A 21,275-nucleotide genomic window follows, 5' to 3' on the forward strand; every position below is an offset into this window, starting at 1 on the left:
TGGCACACCCAGTATATTATTACATTATTAGAAAGCTTTTTTGATGAGAATTTCAGCAATATGCCATACCACCAGTAAAAACTCATTGGTTCACGAGTTTCAAAGCTTAAAGAATGGTGATTCTGACGTCGAAGACCAGCATGGCGGTGGAAGAGAGAAGGTTTTCGAATATGCAGAATTGGAGGCATTACTTGATCAAGACTCGTGTCAAACGCAACAAGAATTGTCGGGATTATTGAGAGTGACGAATTAAGCCATTTCAAAACGCCTAAAAGTCATGGAAATGATTCAGAAACAAGGAAATTACATGCCGTACGAGTTGAAGCCGGAAGATGTTGTTTGCTTGTCAATAGCTGCTTGCAAGACAAAGACGGAAGGGATTGCTGAATCGAATTGTGACTGGAGACGAAAAATGGGGTCATTACTATAATCCCAAGCGCAGAAAACCATGGGGATATCCCGACCATGCTTCCACGTTGACGGCCAAATCGAAAAATCACGGTTCCAAGGTCCAGCTCAGCGTCGTGTATTATAAGTTATTAAAACCGACTGAAACAATCACAGGCGATCGTTATAGAACGGAATTAATGCGTGTGAGCCGAGCCTTGAAAGACGAACGGCCGCAATACAACGAGAGACATGACAAAGTGATTTTACAGCATGACAATGCTCGACCCCATGTTGCGAAAATGGTCAAGACATACTTGGGAATGTTGAAATGGGAGGTCCTACCCCACCCGCCGTATTATACAGACGTTGGTCCCTCGGACTATCACTTGTTTCAAACAATGGCATATGGCCTGGCTGACCAGCACTTCCGGTCTTATGAAGAAGTAAAAAATTGGATCGATTCGTGGATCGCTTCAAAAGTGACCAGTTTTTTCAACGCGGGATTCGTACATTGCCCGAAAGATGAGAGAAAGTAGCGGTCAGCGATAGACAATACTTCCAATCATAAATGCATAACTAGTTTTTCACAATAAATCCTCGAACTTCGAAAAAAAAACGGCGGAAGCAAAGTTGTACCCCTATGTATTTTATTATGTAAAAAATCATAAATTAAACTTAACATGACATCATTGCTTGTTATTTTAATGAGAAAAATAAAAAATAAACTATTCTTCTTTTCATTTCAACACTGGTCTAGGGAAACAAATATCAAATATCAAAAAAATATATTATTGTAAAGGTTACTGAATTTATCATTGTTTTTCAACCTCATCAAGAAACCCTTCTTCGAATGTCATAATTCGATAATAAATTAGTCGCATTTAATTTTCAAAAAACACCACCCCCAAATCTACCCGGCCATCGACCCAAACCCCTTGAGGGGGATCTCCATCCCTACAACCCTCCCCCCCAGCATCTCCAGATAAAACGTAACATCGTTTCTTAAGGGCCCCATCGCTCGATGCAGCGACTATAATCCCCATCCTTCTCAATGGAAAACTTACCCAATTCACCCTCTCCGCCCCTTGCGTGGGCGGCCGACTCCGAGACCCCATCAATGGGGCCTTTCAACCCCGCAACGGCTGCGGGGTGCCCCTTCTGTTTATTCATCCGATGACGACGACGTCGACGTCTATTTCGGAAAGCGTGGGCGCCCCCTCCGACCGGTAGGATTGAACGGGTTACGAATATTCGGAAATTGCGTCAATGGTAACAAAAACGCTGCAAATTTGACGCAAAGATTATTCCGTACGTCTCGAGAAATCAATCAAAACAAATTATGAAATTAAAAAAAAATTCTTCGTCTTCCGATTTGAACCTGTAGCCACGAGATTGGTAGGATAGCGTCTAATCGAGTGTGATGAAAGATTTGTTTGAAATGCTGATGATATGAGCAGAATGAATACTACAGGGTGCGGCAGAGCCGACTGACGAGTTTCAAAGGATTATTAAAAAAAATGGCAAAAGCTAGAGAAAAACGGTTTCACTCATTCGAAGCTGTAGGAAATATAGTTTTTTGCTCAAGTTTTGAAAACGATATCACTAAGATGGCGGCCGTCAACAGCGACACACTGATGTAGTCGATTTTGGAAGTTTTCGACCGCTTTTCGTCATATCTCAAGCCTGGATTTCTTCGCTTCTTGAGCTCTGGCAGGGTATGTGGACGATGTTTGAGGACTTTATCTATAAGGTGGCCCCCAAGGAAGAAGTCGCAGATGCTCGTTTACAAAAATATAATTACAGATGGTAGAGATGATCCCGACGACATCGTGCAGATGTCACTGCCATCTAACAGTCATTCAAAGCGAAGCCTAATAGTGTAGAGATTCGCTATGTATGACCGCAGAATGACAGATATTAGCTATTGTGGTCTTTCCGTTGCAGAATTAGAGCTCATAGCAGACATACGCACACCAACAAATAAAAAAGAAAGATAGAAAAGACCATGTCAATCATGAGGTGAAAGTGTGTAGTCCACGAAAATATTTTTTTTATTCGGTGTCTGAAGATGAAGATGCGAATGACTAAGCTGAATGGTGATTTCTTCGGCTATTCTCTAATTTTTGTAGAATGTATTGATATAAAGGTGTTCTACAAGCTTTATGACTAACTTTGACAAATGATATATTATGCTGAGTTTAAACGCCGGAAACGGCGAACGCAATGGACGCCCACTAAAGATTTTGAATGACCGTAAAGTGAAGTTGATCGAGATAGCACAAATTGTGAAGATATCATCTGAACGTGTACACGAATATTTATACATGAGAAAGCTGTGAGCCAAATGGGTGCCGCGCCAGCTCGCACTCGATCAAAAGGAACAACGTGTTAATGATTCTGAGCAGTGTTTGAAGCTGTTTAAGTGCAATAAACCAGAATTTTTGCGTCGATATGTGACAATGGATGAAACATGGCTCCATCTTTTCACTCCGGAGTCCAATCGACAGTCAGCTGAGTGGACAGCACACGATGAACCGAATCCAAATAGAGGAAAAACACAACAGTCAGCTGGCAAGGTTATGGCATCAGTATTCTGGGATACGCAAGGTATAATATTCATTGATAAACTCCAAAAGGGCCATACCATCAACAGCGGTTATTATATATCGTTATTGGATCGTTTAAAGGATGAAATCGTTAAAAAACGGCCCCATTTGAAGAAAAAAAGGTGCTGTTCCATCAAGATAATGCGCCGTGTCACAAATCAATGAAAACAATGGCAAAATTGCATGAATTGGGCTTAGTATTGCTTCTGCATCCACCGTATTCGCCAGATCTGGCCCCCAGCGACTTTTTCTCAGACCTCAAGAGAATGCTCGCTGGAAAGAAATTTTGCTCCAATGAAGAAGTAATCGCCAAAACTGAGGCCTATTTTGAAGCGAAAGACAAATCGTACTACAAAAATGGTATTGAAGATCGCTATAATCGCTGTATCGCCCTTGAAGGCAACTATGTTGAATAATAAGATCGAATTTTGCCAAAAAAAATATGTTTTACTATGGTAAATCGGGGACTTTTCAATTGGCCTGTAATTGAATGGATCCTACCTTGGCTAGGTATTGTCTTGTTTTTTTGCTTGTTTTAAAGAAAAATGTTATTGAGTAGTTTGATTATTGTTTACATTATGTTTGACCATTTTTATATCAGTTAGATTTAACATGGTGCCTTCCATCATTGCTGGACAAATACAGAACAAAACCGCATCAGTATGTTTCATGGTTGATTGGTGACGAAGGAAAGGGCAGCCTACTTTCATTTTTGAAGAAAAAGTTAGTACTTATTTATTGTTATTATGGTAAACTTGTAGATTAGTGCAATGACCATGAGGTCCATTAAAATCATAAGAAATTTGGTGTCAAAATGTGAGCTGAGTTTTCAGATTGGAAAATTAATCTTGTAATCAGGTAATTAATATAATAAAATCGAATTTTGCCAAAAAAAAATGTGTTTTACTATGGTAGACCGGGGACTTTTCAATTGGCCTGCTATGTTAAGGCTTGTCATAAAGCTTGTGAGCACCTTGTATATCTTGGTCCATAAATACAATTACATAATTCAACAATAAAAAGAGAATTATTATATCAACCAAAATAAAAAATAATACGAATATTATCCAAAAGTAGATATATTTATAAGTTATAAACTCTCGTTAATAGACCAAATTCCAAGCGAATTGCTATTATTGTCATCGAAAAAAAATCGAAAAACGATTTATTATAGAACAACATGTGCGTGTTCAATTTCGCACCAATTCATAAGGCCCTATGTAGCCTTTGCATAACGCGAAAAAAAACCCACAAAACAAACGCTCCCATTCGATATTCGCATTTGGAAATTTCCACGGGAAATCGGGACCAAACAAGGGGGAATAATCCGGGAAAAAAATCCCAAAATCTCCAGGCGATAAATTTCGTTCGAGTCGGAGAGCCCCAGCCAATCGGCGAGCAAGACTAATGCCCAGTTCCCCTGTTCTCGAAAAGGGATATTAATTTTGGAACGATCGCGAAAACCAATATGGAACCCGCAGAGGGGATTTCCGCCCGGAGGCACCGGAAGTTAAATAAATTGACGACAACTGGCCAATCGGACTTGGTTCCTTTTTTTATGGTGCGATAAATAGTGACTGTTTTCGAAGCGGTTTCCGGGAAGGCGGTTTTCGTCTAGATGCCGCTGAATCAGATCGTTATTCATGTTGCGATATTTTTTTATTGTTGTTTTGTTGTCACATGATAAACATAACCCCAATAAACACCGACCTCTACAGGTACAATTTCATAGATCCCATTTTTACGAAATAACGCGTTCGATTAAATGGGATCCCTATAAGGTCGTTTTGACAGCACGCCTATTCAAACAAACCATTTCATTGTATAAAAAATTATCCTTTATTGACATCTTCATAGATTAGACTTCTTTTCAGAGTAATGAACATAGATAGAGGGAGCATATGTCATTTTCAGTAAGCAAATTTTGTCCCCAACATGAACTATCAAATTTGACATGAAGCGTGCGGAAATGAGACATATCAGTGATACGATATTTCACTCAATTCGCGAGTTTCTCCACGAAGAACGCACTTCTTATGTCCCATACGGAATTAACGTTTCATATTAACTTAAAATATATTGCAATAAATACCTAGATATATCAGAAATTCAGAAAACAAACTTCAAGCGCACCAAACGACGTGAAACAACCGATGACACTAGGAGAGAAAAAGTTGCCAAACCTTGAATTTCAGCAGGTAGTTACAGAAAATAATAAATATTTTGCTTATTATAGATTCGACAATTGGGAAAAATATCGGTTTCCAAATATTCAAATTTGCATATTCAATCGGGAATTACTCAAATAAAAATATTTCATTCAATATAATCTACATTCATAACGATATCGTGAAATTGTGGATTTGAAAATATATCACAATCCGACAACGTAATCTAACCATGTTGGGGGACATGTAAAAATTGCGTATACTCCCTCTATCTATGTTATTTACTCTATGGACTTCTTAGAACGATATAAGGTGATTTTTTAGCTGACTGATAAGTTTCGATGATTGTTGTCTAGGATTTGGCAGTTGAGAATGTCAAACTGTGTTGACATTTCTGTTCAGTAAAGGTTTGGCAATTCATCATGAATCGTTTAACGCCAGAACAACGCTTTCAAGTTGTGGAAATGTGTGGAAACATAATCGGCTAGCAAATCCTAGAGTTATTGATCGTTTTCGCACTAATTTTACTCTTCTCGATTCAAAAACATCAAGAAGACATAGAAATATGTGTACCGAAGAGAATATTGTAGCTATAGCGCGAGAAGACAACGAAATGCCGTTACGTCGCTGTTCTCAACTTGTTGGCCTTTGTCTTTCGAATGCGTGCGAAATTTTACGTAAGGATTTTTTAACAGACATACAACAATGGTATGTTATCAATGTTTCGAAATTCATATACCAGAATAGGATGATAAAAATCACAAATATACATATTTACTACACAAGACAAAGAGAAAATTTGCTGATAATGAACTGTTTCAGAAATTTGTATGAACTACTGGTCCTAGAATACATAACTGTATCCCTGAGGACATGAAGAACATAAGAATCTTCAATTTTTTTCCAAAAAATTGAAACGATTGATTTTATCAGATGAAAAATAAGATAAAAAACATCTTATCCTGTTCCGATCAATTTGAAAAAAGTTATTGTACAGAAGACATAATCCTGTTACTTTTTTTCGAATTACTATAAGGCAAAAGGATGTTTCACATGAATTGTAAAAAATAAAATCTTACAATCAAGCACAAGACAACTCCTCTGGAGTACGGAGCCGTATTGTTATTGAACATTTGTAATAAACGAGGAAGCTGTTCAATAAATTCATTAAATTCTATGATGACTCTTTATTATAACTCTGTTTTCCGAGTAAAAAGGTGACCTTGACACTTTTATGCCAAAAAAAGCAACATATAATACTCATTTCCATAACATGATTAATTGAACAGGGTGATGATCATAGCGATGAACTTGATAATTTCCAAAACAAGACATTAAAAAAAAACAAGGAGGCTACCGACACGTGTTTTCACTTTCCTAATATCATTAGTGATTAATTTTTACTCACCAATAAATTCTATGGCCTTAGGGAAGTGACTGGCCAAATTCTGCGACCAGTGATCAGTAATGGGAATTTGCATATATTTTATACTTCCTTGATCTTCGAACACATTTGGTAAATCTGAAGTGACATTCAGGATATACTGAAATAACCAAGATTAATTTAAACTAGGAATTTTTCAGAATACGTATAATATTAGTGGGAAACAACTCAATGTCGCCTTTTAAAAAAAATCAACGTACAGGGTGACTCAAAATTCCAGGTCATAACTTTATGCAGTAATAGTTCTGGTTAAAATAAAGAGTTCTTTCAAGTAGAAGTCTTGTCTAACTCGAATCTCCCCGGAGGTAAGGGCTGGTGAACTCAAATTGTTTCTCATTTATTTTAATTCATTTCCAATATTTTCATGTTTTTTTTTTTTTTTTGAGTTACAATGTCTCAGTGTCGTAATTTTCGGGAGAATCTTGTCTTCAGTTACGCGTAATATATACGCCAATAAGGATAGGAGCTATTTCCAGCTATCAATATGTAATCAATTGTTTCATTCCTTATGTAAGATTAAGGTTAGCGTAATTTATTTGACGTCTTTATCAAGCCTGTAGATATTATAGAAACATAACATAACATAACAACCATTATGCTTGTCTCAAACATTCGATCAAATAAATGAGAATTCATAGGTTCAATCAATATTTCGCTGACTGTATCATGATGATGTATACAGTGCGGTCCAAAGAAAACTTAACACCTCGATCTTCCGGGTTTGAAATGAAAATTTAGAAAATCGCTCTAACCTGTCAATTCCTGATTCCAGGGAGAAAAACTTTTCCCCTATTCGCTCGCATCTCCGTAACTGCAACACCCTAACAGGGATGAGTACATCCCCTTGATTTTGAATAGAGATGAGGGGTGTTGAGATACCTCATTTTGAAGATCTTATGGAGTACTATCTGATCATGAAATTTTGCTTCAAAATTTCCATCTATAACGAAATGACAAGTAAAATACGGGAAGAGTACTTACTACTGAATACCTTCGATGTGTGATACCAATAATATTCTCGAGATAAATTCCACAATGCCTCTTTCACTATTTTTGCTATTATTTCATCATCGATGGATATTTTGGAGCGAAATTTTAGGGTCAGATAGTACTCGATACTATGTTTAAAATCAGATATCGCAACACCTTTCATCACAATTCAAAATCAAGAGCTTGTGCTTACCCCCGTTAGGGGGTTGAAGTTATGGGGATGAAAAAAGCAGAAAAGTTGTCCCCCCCTAAAATCAGAAATTGACGGGCCAGAGGGATTTTCCACATTTTCATTTCAAAGTCCGAAAATCGAGGTGTCAAGTTTTCGTTGGACCACCCTGTATATACATCAAGATTGTGATATCTTTTCAACATCTCCAAAGGAATTCCAGAAAAAAAATCTAACTTGAAAGTTCGTTTTATTTCAACTAGAACTATCATAATGTTTTGACCTGGACTTTTGAATCATCCTGTATATTAGTATAATTTTTTTTTGTTAGTTTTTATGTTTATTATTATTGAAGCTCACCTGTATACTATGCCGTGCCAATGCCTGACTGTCCTCACTATTATTTGCATTTCCTAGAAAGAGGTAGGGAAGTATTTCTACAGGAAACTCTCGATCTTCTTCTAATCCTGGAAAAGAAATATTATTGTATTCCTCGAAGTTGCTTCATTTACGAATTCATAAGAAAACACAATTGTAACGATGGCGTTAGGGTGTTTCCAAGGAAACAATTTCCAGAGAAAAGAAGAGTTGTAGAATATCGTAAGCGAGTAGAATTTTCTTTCAATAGGTACATCCTATTATATGCAGGTCATTCACTTTTTATGATTTCAATAAGTCTCTTTCAATTCATCTTATGATATGCAGGTCATTCACTTTCTACGATTTTAATACGTCTATTGGAATAACTTTCCGCTCTTCGCATCCCCGTAACTGCAACCCCCTGACAGGGGTGAGTACAACCCCTTGATTTTGAATAGGGATGAGGGGTGTTACGATACATCATTTTGAAGATCTTATCGAGTACTATCTGATCGTGAAATTTCGCTTAAAAATTTCCATCGATAATGAAATGGCAGGTAAAATAGTGGAAGACTACTTTTTCACTACTTTCGCTGTTATTTCATTATCGATGGATATTTTAGAGCGAAATTTTAGGGTTAGATAGTACTCGATACGATCTTCAAAATTAGTTATGGCAACACCCCTCATCCCTATTCAAAATCAAGGGGTTGTGTTCACCCCCGTTAGGGGGTTGAAGTTACGGAGATAAAAAAGCGGAAAAAATGTTTCCTTTAGAATCAGAAATCGACGGTTCGAAACTATTTTCCTCATTTTCATTTTAAAGTTGGAAAATCGAGGTGTTAAGTTTTCGTTAGACAACCTAGTAAATAAAAAAGGATCAATTGGAGATTATGTATACGCATCACATTCAAACGACTACACCAAATTGGATATTTCTTTTTTTGTTCTGTTCATTACTGTCATGAGAAGGTTTATTCAACAAAATATTTTCGAAAAAATCGTACAGTAAAGGAAAAAACTTGGTATACAGATGGTTCCAAAACCACGACAGGGACTGGCGCTGGAGTATTTGAGACTGGTACCAAATGCTCTATATCGCTAGGCCACTGTCTAAGTGTCTTTCAGGCTGAGATACTTGCAATAGAAAGATGTGTAGAAATTGACATAGCAAGAAACTATCGGAAATGTGACATAGCGATACATTCCGATAGTCAGGCTGCAATTAAAGCACTGAGCTCACATATCATCGATTCTAAGATGGTATTGGAGTGCCGAAGAAAACTCAATGAAATAGGTAAAAATAACAAGATCTTTTAATCTGGGTTCCCGGCCAGTCGGGAATTAGAGGGAATGAAGAGGCCAACACACTTTCCAGAAAAGGAGCACAAACTCCTTTCATCGGCCCGGAACCTTTCTGAGGTATAGACAAACGTACCTACAAGAAAGAGTTTCAGGAAAAGGGAAGTTTCCCTCTCTAAAGCCTTCCAGTATTTCGGGTTCCTCCAAGAGTACACCAAGCTCCATGAATGGATCAAGGGCCAGATGACCAAGTCCAAAATTGAAGAGCATGGAGTTGATGTCGAGCATGTGGAACTTCTAATTCATGCCTTCGCAACTTTTTACGGCAGTATAATGAATAGCGAGGCAAGGCTTCAATTATGTTTAGTTAGCGGAAATGCTGTGATCGAAGCTAAATACAGATATAGCGCCAAGATCCAGGAGAAGATTCTGGCGGAATCTGCCTGGTTTGGATCACTCCAAAAAGTTTCTTTGAAACTTTGACTATACAAGATGCAGAAAGTATCTAGATCTTAGTAAGAATATGCTACACCTCCTCACTGGAACACCTCATGAGAATGGGTCTAACAGAAAATGACGATTGCAGATTCTGCGGGGAGGAGGAAGAAACTCCGGATCACCTGGTGACAGAATGCCTCGTCATCGCTAGCCAACGCAAAACCTGCCTTGGACACGAAACTTGTAGAAGTGAGGAATTAGCTTCCTTGAAGTCATCCCAGATATTGATCGAAGTTCAACTGGAACTGGAAGGCGAGCTGTAAATCACGTTATGGAGAAAATAGCTCTGATGGGGGGCACAATAGACCATTAGGTCGCAGTGAAACGAAACCTCTTTCATTGAATCTATCTATGTATCTATCCGACCGAGCGAACAATCATAGAGTATAATTTTGACACTTCGAAGGATGTATTTTGGGTTGCCTGACAGCAAGGACAGGCAGCTAGTTTTCGATAAAACCGTACCTTTTGTAAAATTCCAGAATACCATAGACCGTGGCCCACCCTGTATTTGAAAAACATGACTCGCTCAACTATATTTTTTGCTACCAGCTCAATGAGACATATTTATTCAAAAAAAGAATAAACAACCTTAATTTAGTTCAAATTATTACCCTCTCAACTTCTCACAAAATATTTCACAGCGAGATAAAAATTGCATGAATCAATAACAGTCCGACAACAAGAATGACATATTCTCTCCGACTACGCCATTCCAAACCGATTTTGCAACGCCAAACGACAGAAAGTTGGCCGGAGATCTACATACTCGCAGAAATTATGCCCTGTTTTCTGCATTTAATTAGCATTACAGCGACAGTAATGCCACCCTAAACCATGCAGTTGGCGAATTTTCAGAAGCGAAATCGATAAGCATGTAAAACGCAAATTTCAAACAGAACGTTGTGAAGTGCTTTTGGCCTTTTGGCATTAGCTTGACAGGCGACATGCTGAATAATACGATAATTATTCTTACTAATTGCTAGAAAACTATTAGGTGTATAAATTTGCTTCTACTGTTTTGCAATAGATGGCTGTAGCGGTAAGTGGTAGTCGAAATAAATAGATCGTAGATGTCATGCAATAAGCTTGAGTTTTTGTAAACATAATGCCATCGAAATATTAGTCGATTTGTGTCTGCATCATAAAGTTATTCTCGATTAAACATGTCAGCTACGAGCCAAATTCTCGTCATTTGCGGAAGGATTCAATTTTCTGCTTTAATATGAACGAATCTGCAACTGAGGCTCATCAAATGCTCTCAAATACCTGTGGTGAGGCCGCTTATAGTGAAAGAACGTGCCGAGAGTGGTTTCAACGCTTCAAGAAAGGTGATTTTGGCATTGAAGACCAGCATGGCGATGGAAGAGAGAAGGTTTTCAAAGATGCAGAATTAGAAGCATCATGACTTAATCAAGACTCATGTCAAACTCAGCAAGAATTGGCAGGATCATTGGAAGTGACGCAACAAGCCAATTCAAAACGCCTGAAAGTCATGTGAATGATTCAGTAACAATAAAATTGGGTGCCGTACGGGTTGAAGCCGAGAGATGTTGAACGGCGTTTGTTTTCTCGTGAACAGCTGCTTGCAAGGCAAAGACGAAAGAGAATTCTGCATCGCAATGTTAACTGGAGACAAAAATGGTTTGATTACGATATCCCCAAGCGCAAAAAATCATGGGGATACACCGGCCATGCTTCCACGTCGACGGCCAAACCGAATATTCACGGTTCCAAGGTCATGCTGAGTAATTGGTGGGACCAGCTCGACATGGTGTAATATGAGTTGTTAAAATCAAGACATACTTTTAAGCGTTGAAATGGAAGTCAAAATACGCAAATGAGAATGATTAAGTAAATTGCAAAAACTAAACTAGCAAATGGATTGGCAGCATGGGGCAATACAAAAGCCATATCAAGAAGAAACAAATGACAGAAAAGAAACTGTTAAGTGCTGCACTGAATACGCTGTTGTTCGTAAAAAACCTACAAATCTAAAGAGAATTAGAATGGGTACCTGCCACAGATTTTCTCAAGAGAAAGGCCGAGAGGATATTTGAAAAAGCAAGTCAAGGACCAAATAAAGATCTGAAAAGATTCGTTGAATACAACCTTGTTGAAGATGTGAACCAAATACGCCGAGTAAAACTCAATATCAAATATCGAAAAGAAGAGACTCTCCAATGAAAGACATAGATTAACAACAAAACCTCATGACAGAGATCATATAGAATTACAAACATATAGATTCAAAAGGTTTATAGGCAAATAGATTGGTCTATAAAAAAGGGACTCAGTGTCTGAAGATGAACTTGAAATAAGTTGGAAACTGAACGGTTACATAATGTACATAATGTTGAATCATGATCAAATACCAAATAATAACGGCTGAAACAGTTCAATATTTGAGAAAAAAAGTGGTATGGCACTGGTGGTGCCATCTGTTCACTAGGCTCGGGATTCATTGATTGACTTGTTATTTTAATTTGTTGATTGATGAAGATATGATAAATCTCTTTATCTCTTTCATACTTATATTCAATATTTGTTCCTTGAAAAATGTTATCTCAATTTACATTTCTTTTGTTGTTGGTCTCAATCATCCCATTATTTCATTAATGTTCAACTCATTTCCAATTCGATTTGGACCTCGCTAACCATTGTCTCAAGAGATAAACCAATCTATCCTACACCTTCTGGTAAACAACCGATACGACCAAGACGATAGTACTTCCAATGTCTCATATACACCCGGTGGCTAAGTCAACAGGTCCGCCAACCTCCTACCCAAACATTCCGTCCGATTTAGACTTCCCACATAAGGACAAGTCCACTTTCATAATTGAAGCCACCTACCTTCAAGCGTTCGACATAATAATTGATATTCGTCGTGGTCGCCTTTGGAATAAGGCATGCCTTCTCTTGTTTACTCCGGTGAATGAAAGATAATGAATGAAAAAAAAAACCTGTTTGCTATTCAGATAAGTTTCATATCCTCATCATTGATAAGCGCTTAATTAGAAGTGTTATTTATCGAATTAAACGATCGTTTATGAAGTATGAATCAGCGTTATTTTCAGAACGGATGTTTAATCTGTATGTATAAGAGAGCTGGATGCATTTTTCGGTTTATTATTTCTAATAATAAGCCTTTGGATATCGTTCGAAATAAATTAAAATAATTCAGTTTCAATTGAAATTTCAAATGTGTATTGCCATGATTGTTCTAATATATACAATATTTTCACGCAGTGTTCTACTTCTGGAATTATAAATATTTTTTCTTTAAATTATTTCCAATAATAAATCTTTCGACGAAAGAAAAACAGCTAAAATTGTAAAGCTAGGTATAAGAAATGGTAAAGCTAGGTTCGAGAAATGGTGAAGCTAGGTTAATGAAATTGTAAAGTTCGATTTATAAAATTGTAAAGTTAGATTTATTAAATTGTAAAGCAAGGTTTATAAAATTGTAAAACAAAATTTAGAAAAATGTAAAACAATATTTAAGGAAATTTAAAACTAGATTTGAAAAATTTTGAACTACATTTTTGTGGATATTAGTGTTCTGGCTGTCAAGGCCAAAACAATTGGCAATAATATTAATTGTCAGTCAAAGCCTAAAATATGCAACTTGCTTATTCGGCTGTTCATAAAAGAACGAAAGAAAACAGCTGAAAAAAACATTTGGATATGGTTCAACAAAAAGAGAAAAATTCAATTTCAATAGGAATTTCAAAGATGTGTATTGCCATGCCATGATTGTTCTAAATATAATAATTTTCACACAATGTTCTACTGTAAACATTACCGAAATTTTAAATCAAATAAAAGAAATCCGACAATTTCAGTCGAGCCACAAAAAGCATCCTGATAGAATTCAGATAATAAATTTGTCAAATAAGTGTAGTGCAGCTGTTAGGTTCAGAAAATTGCAAGGCTATGTTTATACAATTGAAAGATAGTTTTATAAAGTGTAAACTAGATTTATGAAAATTGTTAAGTTCGGTTTAAAAATTGTAGAGCTGGATTTATGAAATTGTAAAGCTGAGTTCAAGAAATTGTAAAACTAGGTTAAAAAAATTGTGAAGCTAGATTCATAAAGCTAGGTTAAGAGAAAGGTGAAACAATAGTTAAAGAAAAGTCAAATTAGATTTAGAAAATGTTGAACATCATTTGTATGGACCATAGTTTTGTGGCTTCTAGCTTATTCAGTTGTTCGTACAAGAACAAAAATAACGTCAGAAAGAAAACCTTTTTTTTTTTCAAATTACTACAAATTGAATTTAAAACGATGCATCTGAAAAAAAGATTTCCATTCGAAATGATAAATCGGTAACAAATGCTCACCTAACGAACTATCACATCTATCGTCAGTATCAGAACTATCGGTCGAACTGTTCGCTGTGGAAGACAAGCTGTCACAACTTCTGTGTGGACGATGGATTGGAGTTGCAGAGATTCTGAGCGATCTCAGACCCATCAACGGTAGAGGATCTGGACCAGCTGCTGTGGGAACACCTCCTGGATAATCCACAGGCTCCATACAACTCTTGCACCATTCTGGAAATGTGGCACGGAATTTGGGAAAACCATCTGCAAGAAAAAATCAGGTTAACTATTGTAAATTTTAAAAAAAGTTTTGGGTCAACAATTTACAAATTCTATAGCACTACAGAGATATGTGTTCAATTTCAGTTTAGCGTGGGTTACACTATAGAGTTTTGTGTAACTCCAGGGGTATCCAAGGGCGTAAACAAGTATAATCGACCAAACAAACAGTATAGCAACACATAGCAACTCCAACCTCAAACGAAACGTCACTATTGTCAATTCGAAACTGCAAATTTTCAAACATGGTTCGTATTACAGAAGAACTAGTGAGAAAACGTTCCGAACATAATGAAGGCCTCATAGGTACCTTGGAAGAGCTCACTCTTCACCAGGAAGATATAGAGAAAATCGAACACCTCAACAACTGGTGCAAGGACCTACAAATCCTCTACCTTCAAGCCAACTTAATCTCTAAATTGGAAAACCTGAACAAGCTGAAGAAACTCCAGTATCTAAACCTCGCAATCAACAACATCGAGAAAATAGAGAACTTGGAAAGATGCGAGTCTTTGGACAAACTGGATCTGACGTTGAACTTCATTGGTGACCTTGAAAGTGTATGTACCTTGAAAAATAATATACTTCTGCGGAGCTTGAGTCTTACTGGAAATCCATGTGCAGATTACAAAGGCTACAGAGATTACGTAATCGCAAAATTACCACAGTTAGAAAGGCTGGACTCCAAAGACATCTCCAGAAGTGAAAGAATTAAGGCTCAACAAAATCTACCAAAAATCGAAGGTAAAATAAGGGAACAACAAGTGAAATATGAAAGATTCAGAGAAGAACAAAAGATAAGACTATCACAAAGCACGTCTGCAGAATTAGAAGATGAACAATATTGGAAATCTTCCAGTGAACATGCACCTGAAACTAGGATCGAAATGTCCCAAAGGTCCAGGAGAGCAAGAAAGCAAAACGATACAGTGGAGACGAAGAGAAAAGAAGTAAAACTATTCACGAAAGAAGGCAGACCTTTGAATATCAACCAAGCAAAAATACCTTTCACGTTCAACGATGACAACCCTGAAGAATACCTTCTCACAATCCACGTGTACAAACATTTGGATACAGAACTGATAGACGTCGACCTACAACCGATATACGTTAAAATATCCATTAAAGAAAAAATTTTCCAAATTGTATTTCCTGATGAGATATTGATAGATAAAAGTACATGTCAAAGATCGACCACCACTGGACATTTGGTAATAAAAATGCCACGTGCAAACTATAAGCCAAGACCTTCTTCATTATTGTTGAAATATAAAGAAGACAATGAATGTGGAAAACAAAGTAATACTGAGAAAAAACAGACAAGAGAATATTTGGAGGTACAAGAGGTTGATTCATCCATGGACTTCAGTAAAATAGTGGAAAATAATGAAGCTTTTATATCTTCTATTGGAGAAGTACCTCCTTTAGAATATGGTTACAATATGGGTTTCCAAGAGGAATGAAACTGTTTAAAATCGTTATAATGGCAATACTGCGTATTATTTTTTGGCACACATCTTATCGCATTTGTGTTCAGTAGGTTATGGCATGGAAATATATACACTTCAAAAACTTTTAGAAGTTGTTGAATAAATTGTTTTATCAAAATTAGTGATCATTCGCGAATACTGATAGATATTTTGGAATAATTCTTAGACAACTTTATTCAATAATTTAATTACTATTCGTTGTATTGTAGTCGATTAACTGAATAATGTCGTCCATACATTCTTCTTAAATTTCTCTTAGTATTCAGAAATGAGCACTGATTTTGATGAAACAATTCAACAATTTCTAAACATCTTTCTATGTGTATCTTTCTATGATTAAATGGCATAACCTACTGAACACAAATGACATAACAAATGTCAAAATATACTACACATTGTTGCTATTATAACCATTTCAAATTATGTCATTCTTTTTGGAAAACCCTTTAGAATTGAAATTTTTGAAAATATTTGAATAATTTTGAGATATATTCGAAGAAATTATAATTATCTGTAAGAGTCATATTGTGCTTGAGATGAATATACATTTTAAACATAACTGAAATCTCTTAATAGAGTATGTAGACATAAATGTGGTTTTTTTTAAGAAGTTCGAAAACACATTCAAAAGTTTCCTGGACACATGGGTGAAGAACTTTCTTTACGATTGATGTAGCTGCAAGATAAAACGATAAAATATTCGATGCGAATTAACATATCCCAGAGTTCAAGGCTACAAGTATCTTTTCCACTGCTCAACGCCCTCTTATAACTTGAAATATCGTTATTTTATGCAGCAAATATCCGAGGAAGTATCTTGTAATATCCCAAAACGATCTCGCATTTTGCCTCATCTCATTCTCGATATTATTTACCCCATAACTCTAGCCATGTCTAAATACACCCTCATGACCCTTTTAGGGTAATCGATCCCACGTAGCGTTGAAAGTAAGGTCACATTCCGATATTGTGTGGTTATTACATTGCATATTTGCATTCGTATCGTATGGTGAGATAGTACGAAACGTTTCCGGTATTATTTTCTTGGAATTCATCCTAGTTTATCACTGTATTGGATAGAAAAGTATTAAACGGAATCCGGTATAGATATGATACTAATTCGATGAAACGATTACAAATTTCAAGATGAAAATTTGAGGAAATAATGTTGTGAAATTTATGGCAAGCACCTTTTTGGCCGGCTATAGAGAAATTGTTGGGAAAATTTGAGCTTTTGACACAAGTTAGTGATGTGAAAACTCAAAACCATCTGCGTCGCTCAAGAACAACTGAGAATATTGCTGTGGTAGGTTTGTGTATTCCTCATTGTTCTCGAGAATTAGACGTTTTACAAACATGTCAGCTTACAAGCCAAATTCTAGTCATTTGCGGGTAAGTAAGTAAGTAAGTAAGTAATCTTTATTAATCCTTTAGATTGAGAACATTCAATATAGGACAAGTCATTGAACAATTATATTATAGGTGGTACACAATTAATTAAATTCACTATCATTCAAGAAATCATTAACATGATAATAACATTTATCGAGTAACATATTTCTCACGCTTTTTTTGAATGCAGAAATATTTTTCAGTTCTCCAATGGAGTTTGGTAGCTTATTGTATAGTAATATACCGAAGTAAGCTGGATTCTGTTCACAAATACTGAGATTATGCCTAGGTATACAAAATTTCTCACAATGCCGTGTGTAATACTTATGATAATCGCTATTCCTCTGAAATTTATCCAAATTAGATTTAACAAATACAAGAGTTTCTAAAATATAAATACAGGGTACTGTAAGCAATCTATACTCAATAAATATGTTCCTACATGGAGTATATCTTTGAACACCTGCTATTATGCGTACAGCTCGCTTTTGAAGTTTAAACACTCTTAAACTAAGAGAGGAACATCCCCAGAAAATGATACCATATTTTATTCTGGAATAAAAATGAGAACAATAATAGGTCATTAATACATTCACATTAGTTAATTCCCTTAATCTATACAAAGCATAGCAAGAAGATGCCAAGCTCTTACATACAGTACTAGTATGGCTTTCCCATCCCAAGTTGTTCTCAAGCCATACCCCCAAGAATTTAGTTTCTGAAACCTGCTGTATACTTTTACTATTAATTTTTATCAGAAATGATTCCATGCTGAGTTTAGTTCGAGGGGTAAAGTTGATAAATACCGTTTTTTCTATGTTTAGGTACAATCTATTATCTTTAAACCATTTAACGAATCCATCTAACATTTTTTGTGCATACATTATGAGTTCTTCTTTATTTTTATGGCTACATAGGTAACTGATATCATCGACAAACATTTCCATCGAATTTCTCTCATCTATATCTGGTAGGTCATTTACAAATAGTAAAAACAATAGGGGTCCCAATACAGAACCCTGAGGAACACCGAACTCTATATTTTTTTCTTTAGATCTTACACCATCTATTTCCACTACCTGGGCTCTGTTGGTCAAGTAGGATCTCAGCAAATTATTTACTTGCCCTCTTAATCCATAGGCTATCAATTTTTCGAGAAGCAATTCATGATTAACCAGGTCGAAAGCTTTACTCAAGTCCATGAATATTCCTAGAGTTTTCATGTTATTACCTACACTGTCATACAGTTTGCTCAAAAAGTCGTGAATGGCTGTAGTTGTTGATCTATTTTTCAGGAATCCATGTTGTGCACTGTGAAGGATATTGTTACTGGTCAGGAATGAAATAATTTTATCGAAAAGAATTCTTTCAACTATCTTAGATATGACGGACAGTAGAGCTATAGGTCTAAAATTTTCAACTTTTCCTGTATCTCCCTTTTTATAGATTGGAACAATTTTCGCCAATTTAAGAATCTCCGGAAATACACCTCGATCCAACATCAAATTTATGAGGTATGCCAATGGGTGGGCAATCAAATCTGCGCATCTTTTCAAAACTTCCGTATTTATGCCATCCACTCCAAAGCTATTCGAATTTTTTAGATTTTTCAGTACATCCCTGACAATTTTATCATCTACTGGCGTAAGAAACATTGAATGAGTCAACCTTGAGGGCAAATCACAATTAGTAGGCGTTTGCGGCAGTTTTTTATTCAATTCGACTGGAATATTCACGAAATAGTCATTAAAATAGTTGACAATATCCTTTGTTTCCGAAATAGTGTGATTTTCTATTCTTATTTTATTTACTTTACGATTTTTGTTTCTTTTATGTGAAATATTACTGCTGATGACCTTCCAAGCCGCTTTTGATTTATTTTCAGTTTGTTGAAATATGCTGATATTCTGCCTCTTTTTTGCTTCATTAATAACTTTGGAATAAATTCTTTTGTAATTTCTATAGTAATTTAGTTTATTATCGTCATAGTTGCTGTCTAATAATTCACGGTATATTCTTTTCAAGTGTTTTGATGACGTGCGAATGCCAGGTGTTATCCAAGATTTTTTGTTGTTGTGTAGATTTGGCTCGTATTTTCTGAGTGGAAATGTTATATCCGTGTAATATTTCATAGTTTCAACAAAATTCGAAAACGCTTCATTTACCTCCAGACATGTGAAAACTTCACTCCAAGTTTCTTTTAATAAATAAGATCGAAATCTATGATGATTTTGTTCCGTGAATGACCTAGCATACTGCGTCAATACAGGTTTATTAATATTTTCGCTTATAGTTAAGATTTGTGCAGAATGATCAGATAACCCATTAAAAATAACATTGCATTTCAAAACATTTCCTGAATTATTTACACACATATAATCTATACCTGTTTTTGAATTTTTTGCGACCCTCGTTTCAGTATTTATCAATTTAGAAATGTTGAAAGATGATAGTACATCTGTTAGTTCCCTCTTAGCAGTAGCGTCGCCTAGGTTATCGATATTTAGATCTCCACAAATTATGATCTCATTATTGGCGTTTCTGCAGACTGAATTTAGAATAATTTCCAATGACCTGAGAAATGGAGATATCTCACCGTGAGGAGGGCGATATATAGAGATAATATACAGTTTTTTGTTAGTCAAATATACCTCGATTGCACTTATTTCTACTATATTTTCAGTTGACATTTCCTTTATCTTTTTTAATTCTTTAACATTGTTTATTAAAGATTCTTTACAGAATATGGCACTACCACCACAACTTTTCAGAATTCTACAAAACATACTACTTAGTTTATAGCCATTTAAAGATATATACCCTGACAGTTCCTCTGTTAAATGATGTTCTGTGAGACAAAGTACATCAATTTCCTCATCCATCAGAAATATTTCAAGTAAATCTAATTTATTTCTCAGAGAATTTATATTTTGATGCATTATGATGAGGTTGTCCGTTTTGGTTATTTTTAATTGTTATTGACTATTATTAACAGGTAATTTGATATATTTTCTTTTCGCCTCAACTTTCCTTAAATATACTGAACAATTCAAATCAAATATATTATGTTCTACATTCAATTTTAGTGAAAACTTTTCATTCATTAATACACAATTATGACACTTGACTTTCTCATTACAATTTTCAGTTTTGTGACTTACTGACGTACAAAGTAGGCATCTATCTTCTTCTGTGCACTCACTGGCCTTGTGATCAAAATTTCCACATTTGTAGCATCTGAATACTGGTACATATTCATACACACTGCATCTGGACCATCCTATACTCAATTTTCCACTCTCGACAAGAAGACTAAAACACGAAGGATCGCATTCTGCAATGGCCATATATCTAGTTCTCATCTTCTTGATTATTTTCACATCTAAAAGGTGATGTTCTTTGATAAGGCACGCATTTTGTTTTCTAATCATTTCCTCAATTGTTTCTTTATCCATATCTTCCTCTATTCCTACTATTTTAATCCTTGGATTTATTTGGTTTGGCAGTCTTATATCGTAACTTCTTTTTAATTTCTTCTCAGTTGCAGATCTTATTTTTTCAACTTCTTCTTTGCTGTTGCATTTGATCAGGATTCCACCTTCTTTGATGTTTTTAACTTGGGTTATTCCTACCTCTAAGGTAGCAGGGTTGCAAGATTTCATTAGGGCTTCTTTAGTAATTGAACTTTCCTGCTTTCGTTTAGGTTTTATCACCAACACCTCTCCCGTAGCTTGCGCATAAGTTTTTGTTTTCGCATTCTGCTTAGCATGTTTTGTAGCAGTTAACTTGTTTTCAATATCAACAATTTTTTCTTCAAATAGTTTTTTTATTTCAGCTATGTTTATACCATTTTTCAAA

The 21,275-nt window shown here is 35.8% G+C and overlaps 2 protein-coding genes across 2 annotated transcripts in view; one reads left to right on the forward strand and one right to left on the reverse strand.

The window, feature by feature from the left end:
* The window catches only part of LOC123679956 (dual specificity protein phosphatase Mpk3), a 72,265-nt gene that overhangs the window by 16,192 nt on the left and 34,798 nt on the right, over positions 1-21,275 (reverse strand). Inside the window, exons 2-4 of the mRNA XM_045617556.1 lie at positions 14,275-14,520; positions 8,128-8,234; positions 6,573-6,708 (exon numbers count right to left, since the gene is read on the reverse strand). Of these exons, the coding sequence (XP_045473512.1) occupies positions 6,573-6,708; positions 8,128-8,234; positions 14,275-14,520 (489 nt within the window). The remainder of the gene's footprint in view (positions 1-6,572; positions 6,709-8,127; positions 8,235-14,274; positions 14,521-21,275) is intronic.
* On the forward strand, positions 14,738-16,584 carry LOC123679958 (protein tilB). Its single transcript, XM_045617557.1, has one exon. It carries the CDS (start codon positions 14,781-14,783, stop codon positions 15,996-15,998), a length of 1,218 nt encoding a protein of 405 aa, XP_045473513.1. The 5' UTR covers positions 14,738-14,780; the 3' UTR covers positions 15,999-16,584.

Source organism: Harmonia axyridis, chromosome 5 (assembly GCF_914767665.1).
Source record: "Harmonia axyridis chromosome 5, icHarAxyr1.1, whole genome shotgun sequence".
Lineage (NCBI taxonomy): Eukaryota > Metazoa > Arthropoda > Insecta > Coleoptera > Coccinellidae > Harmonia > Harmonia axyridis.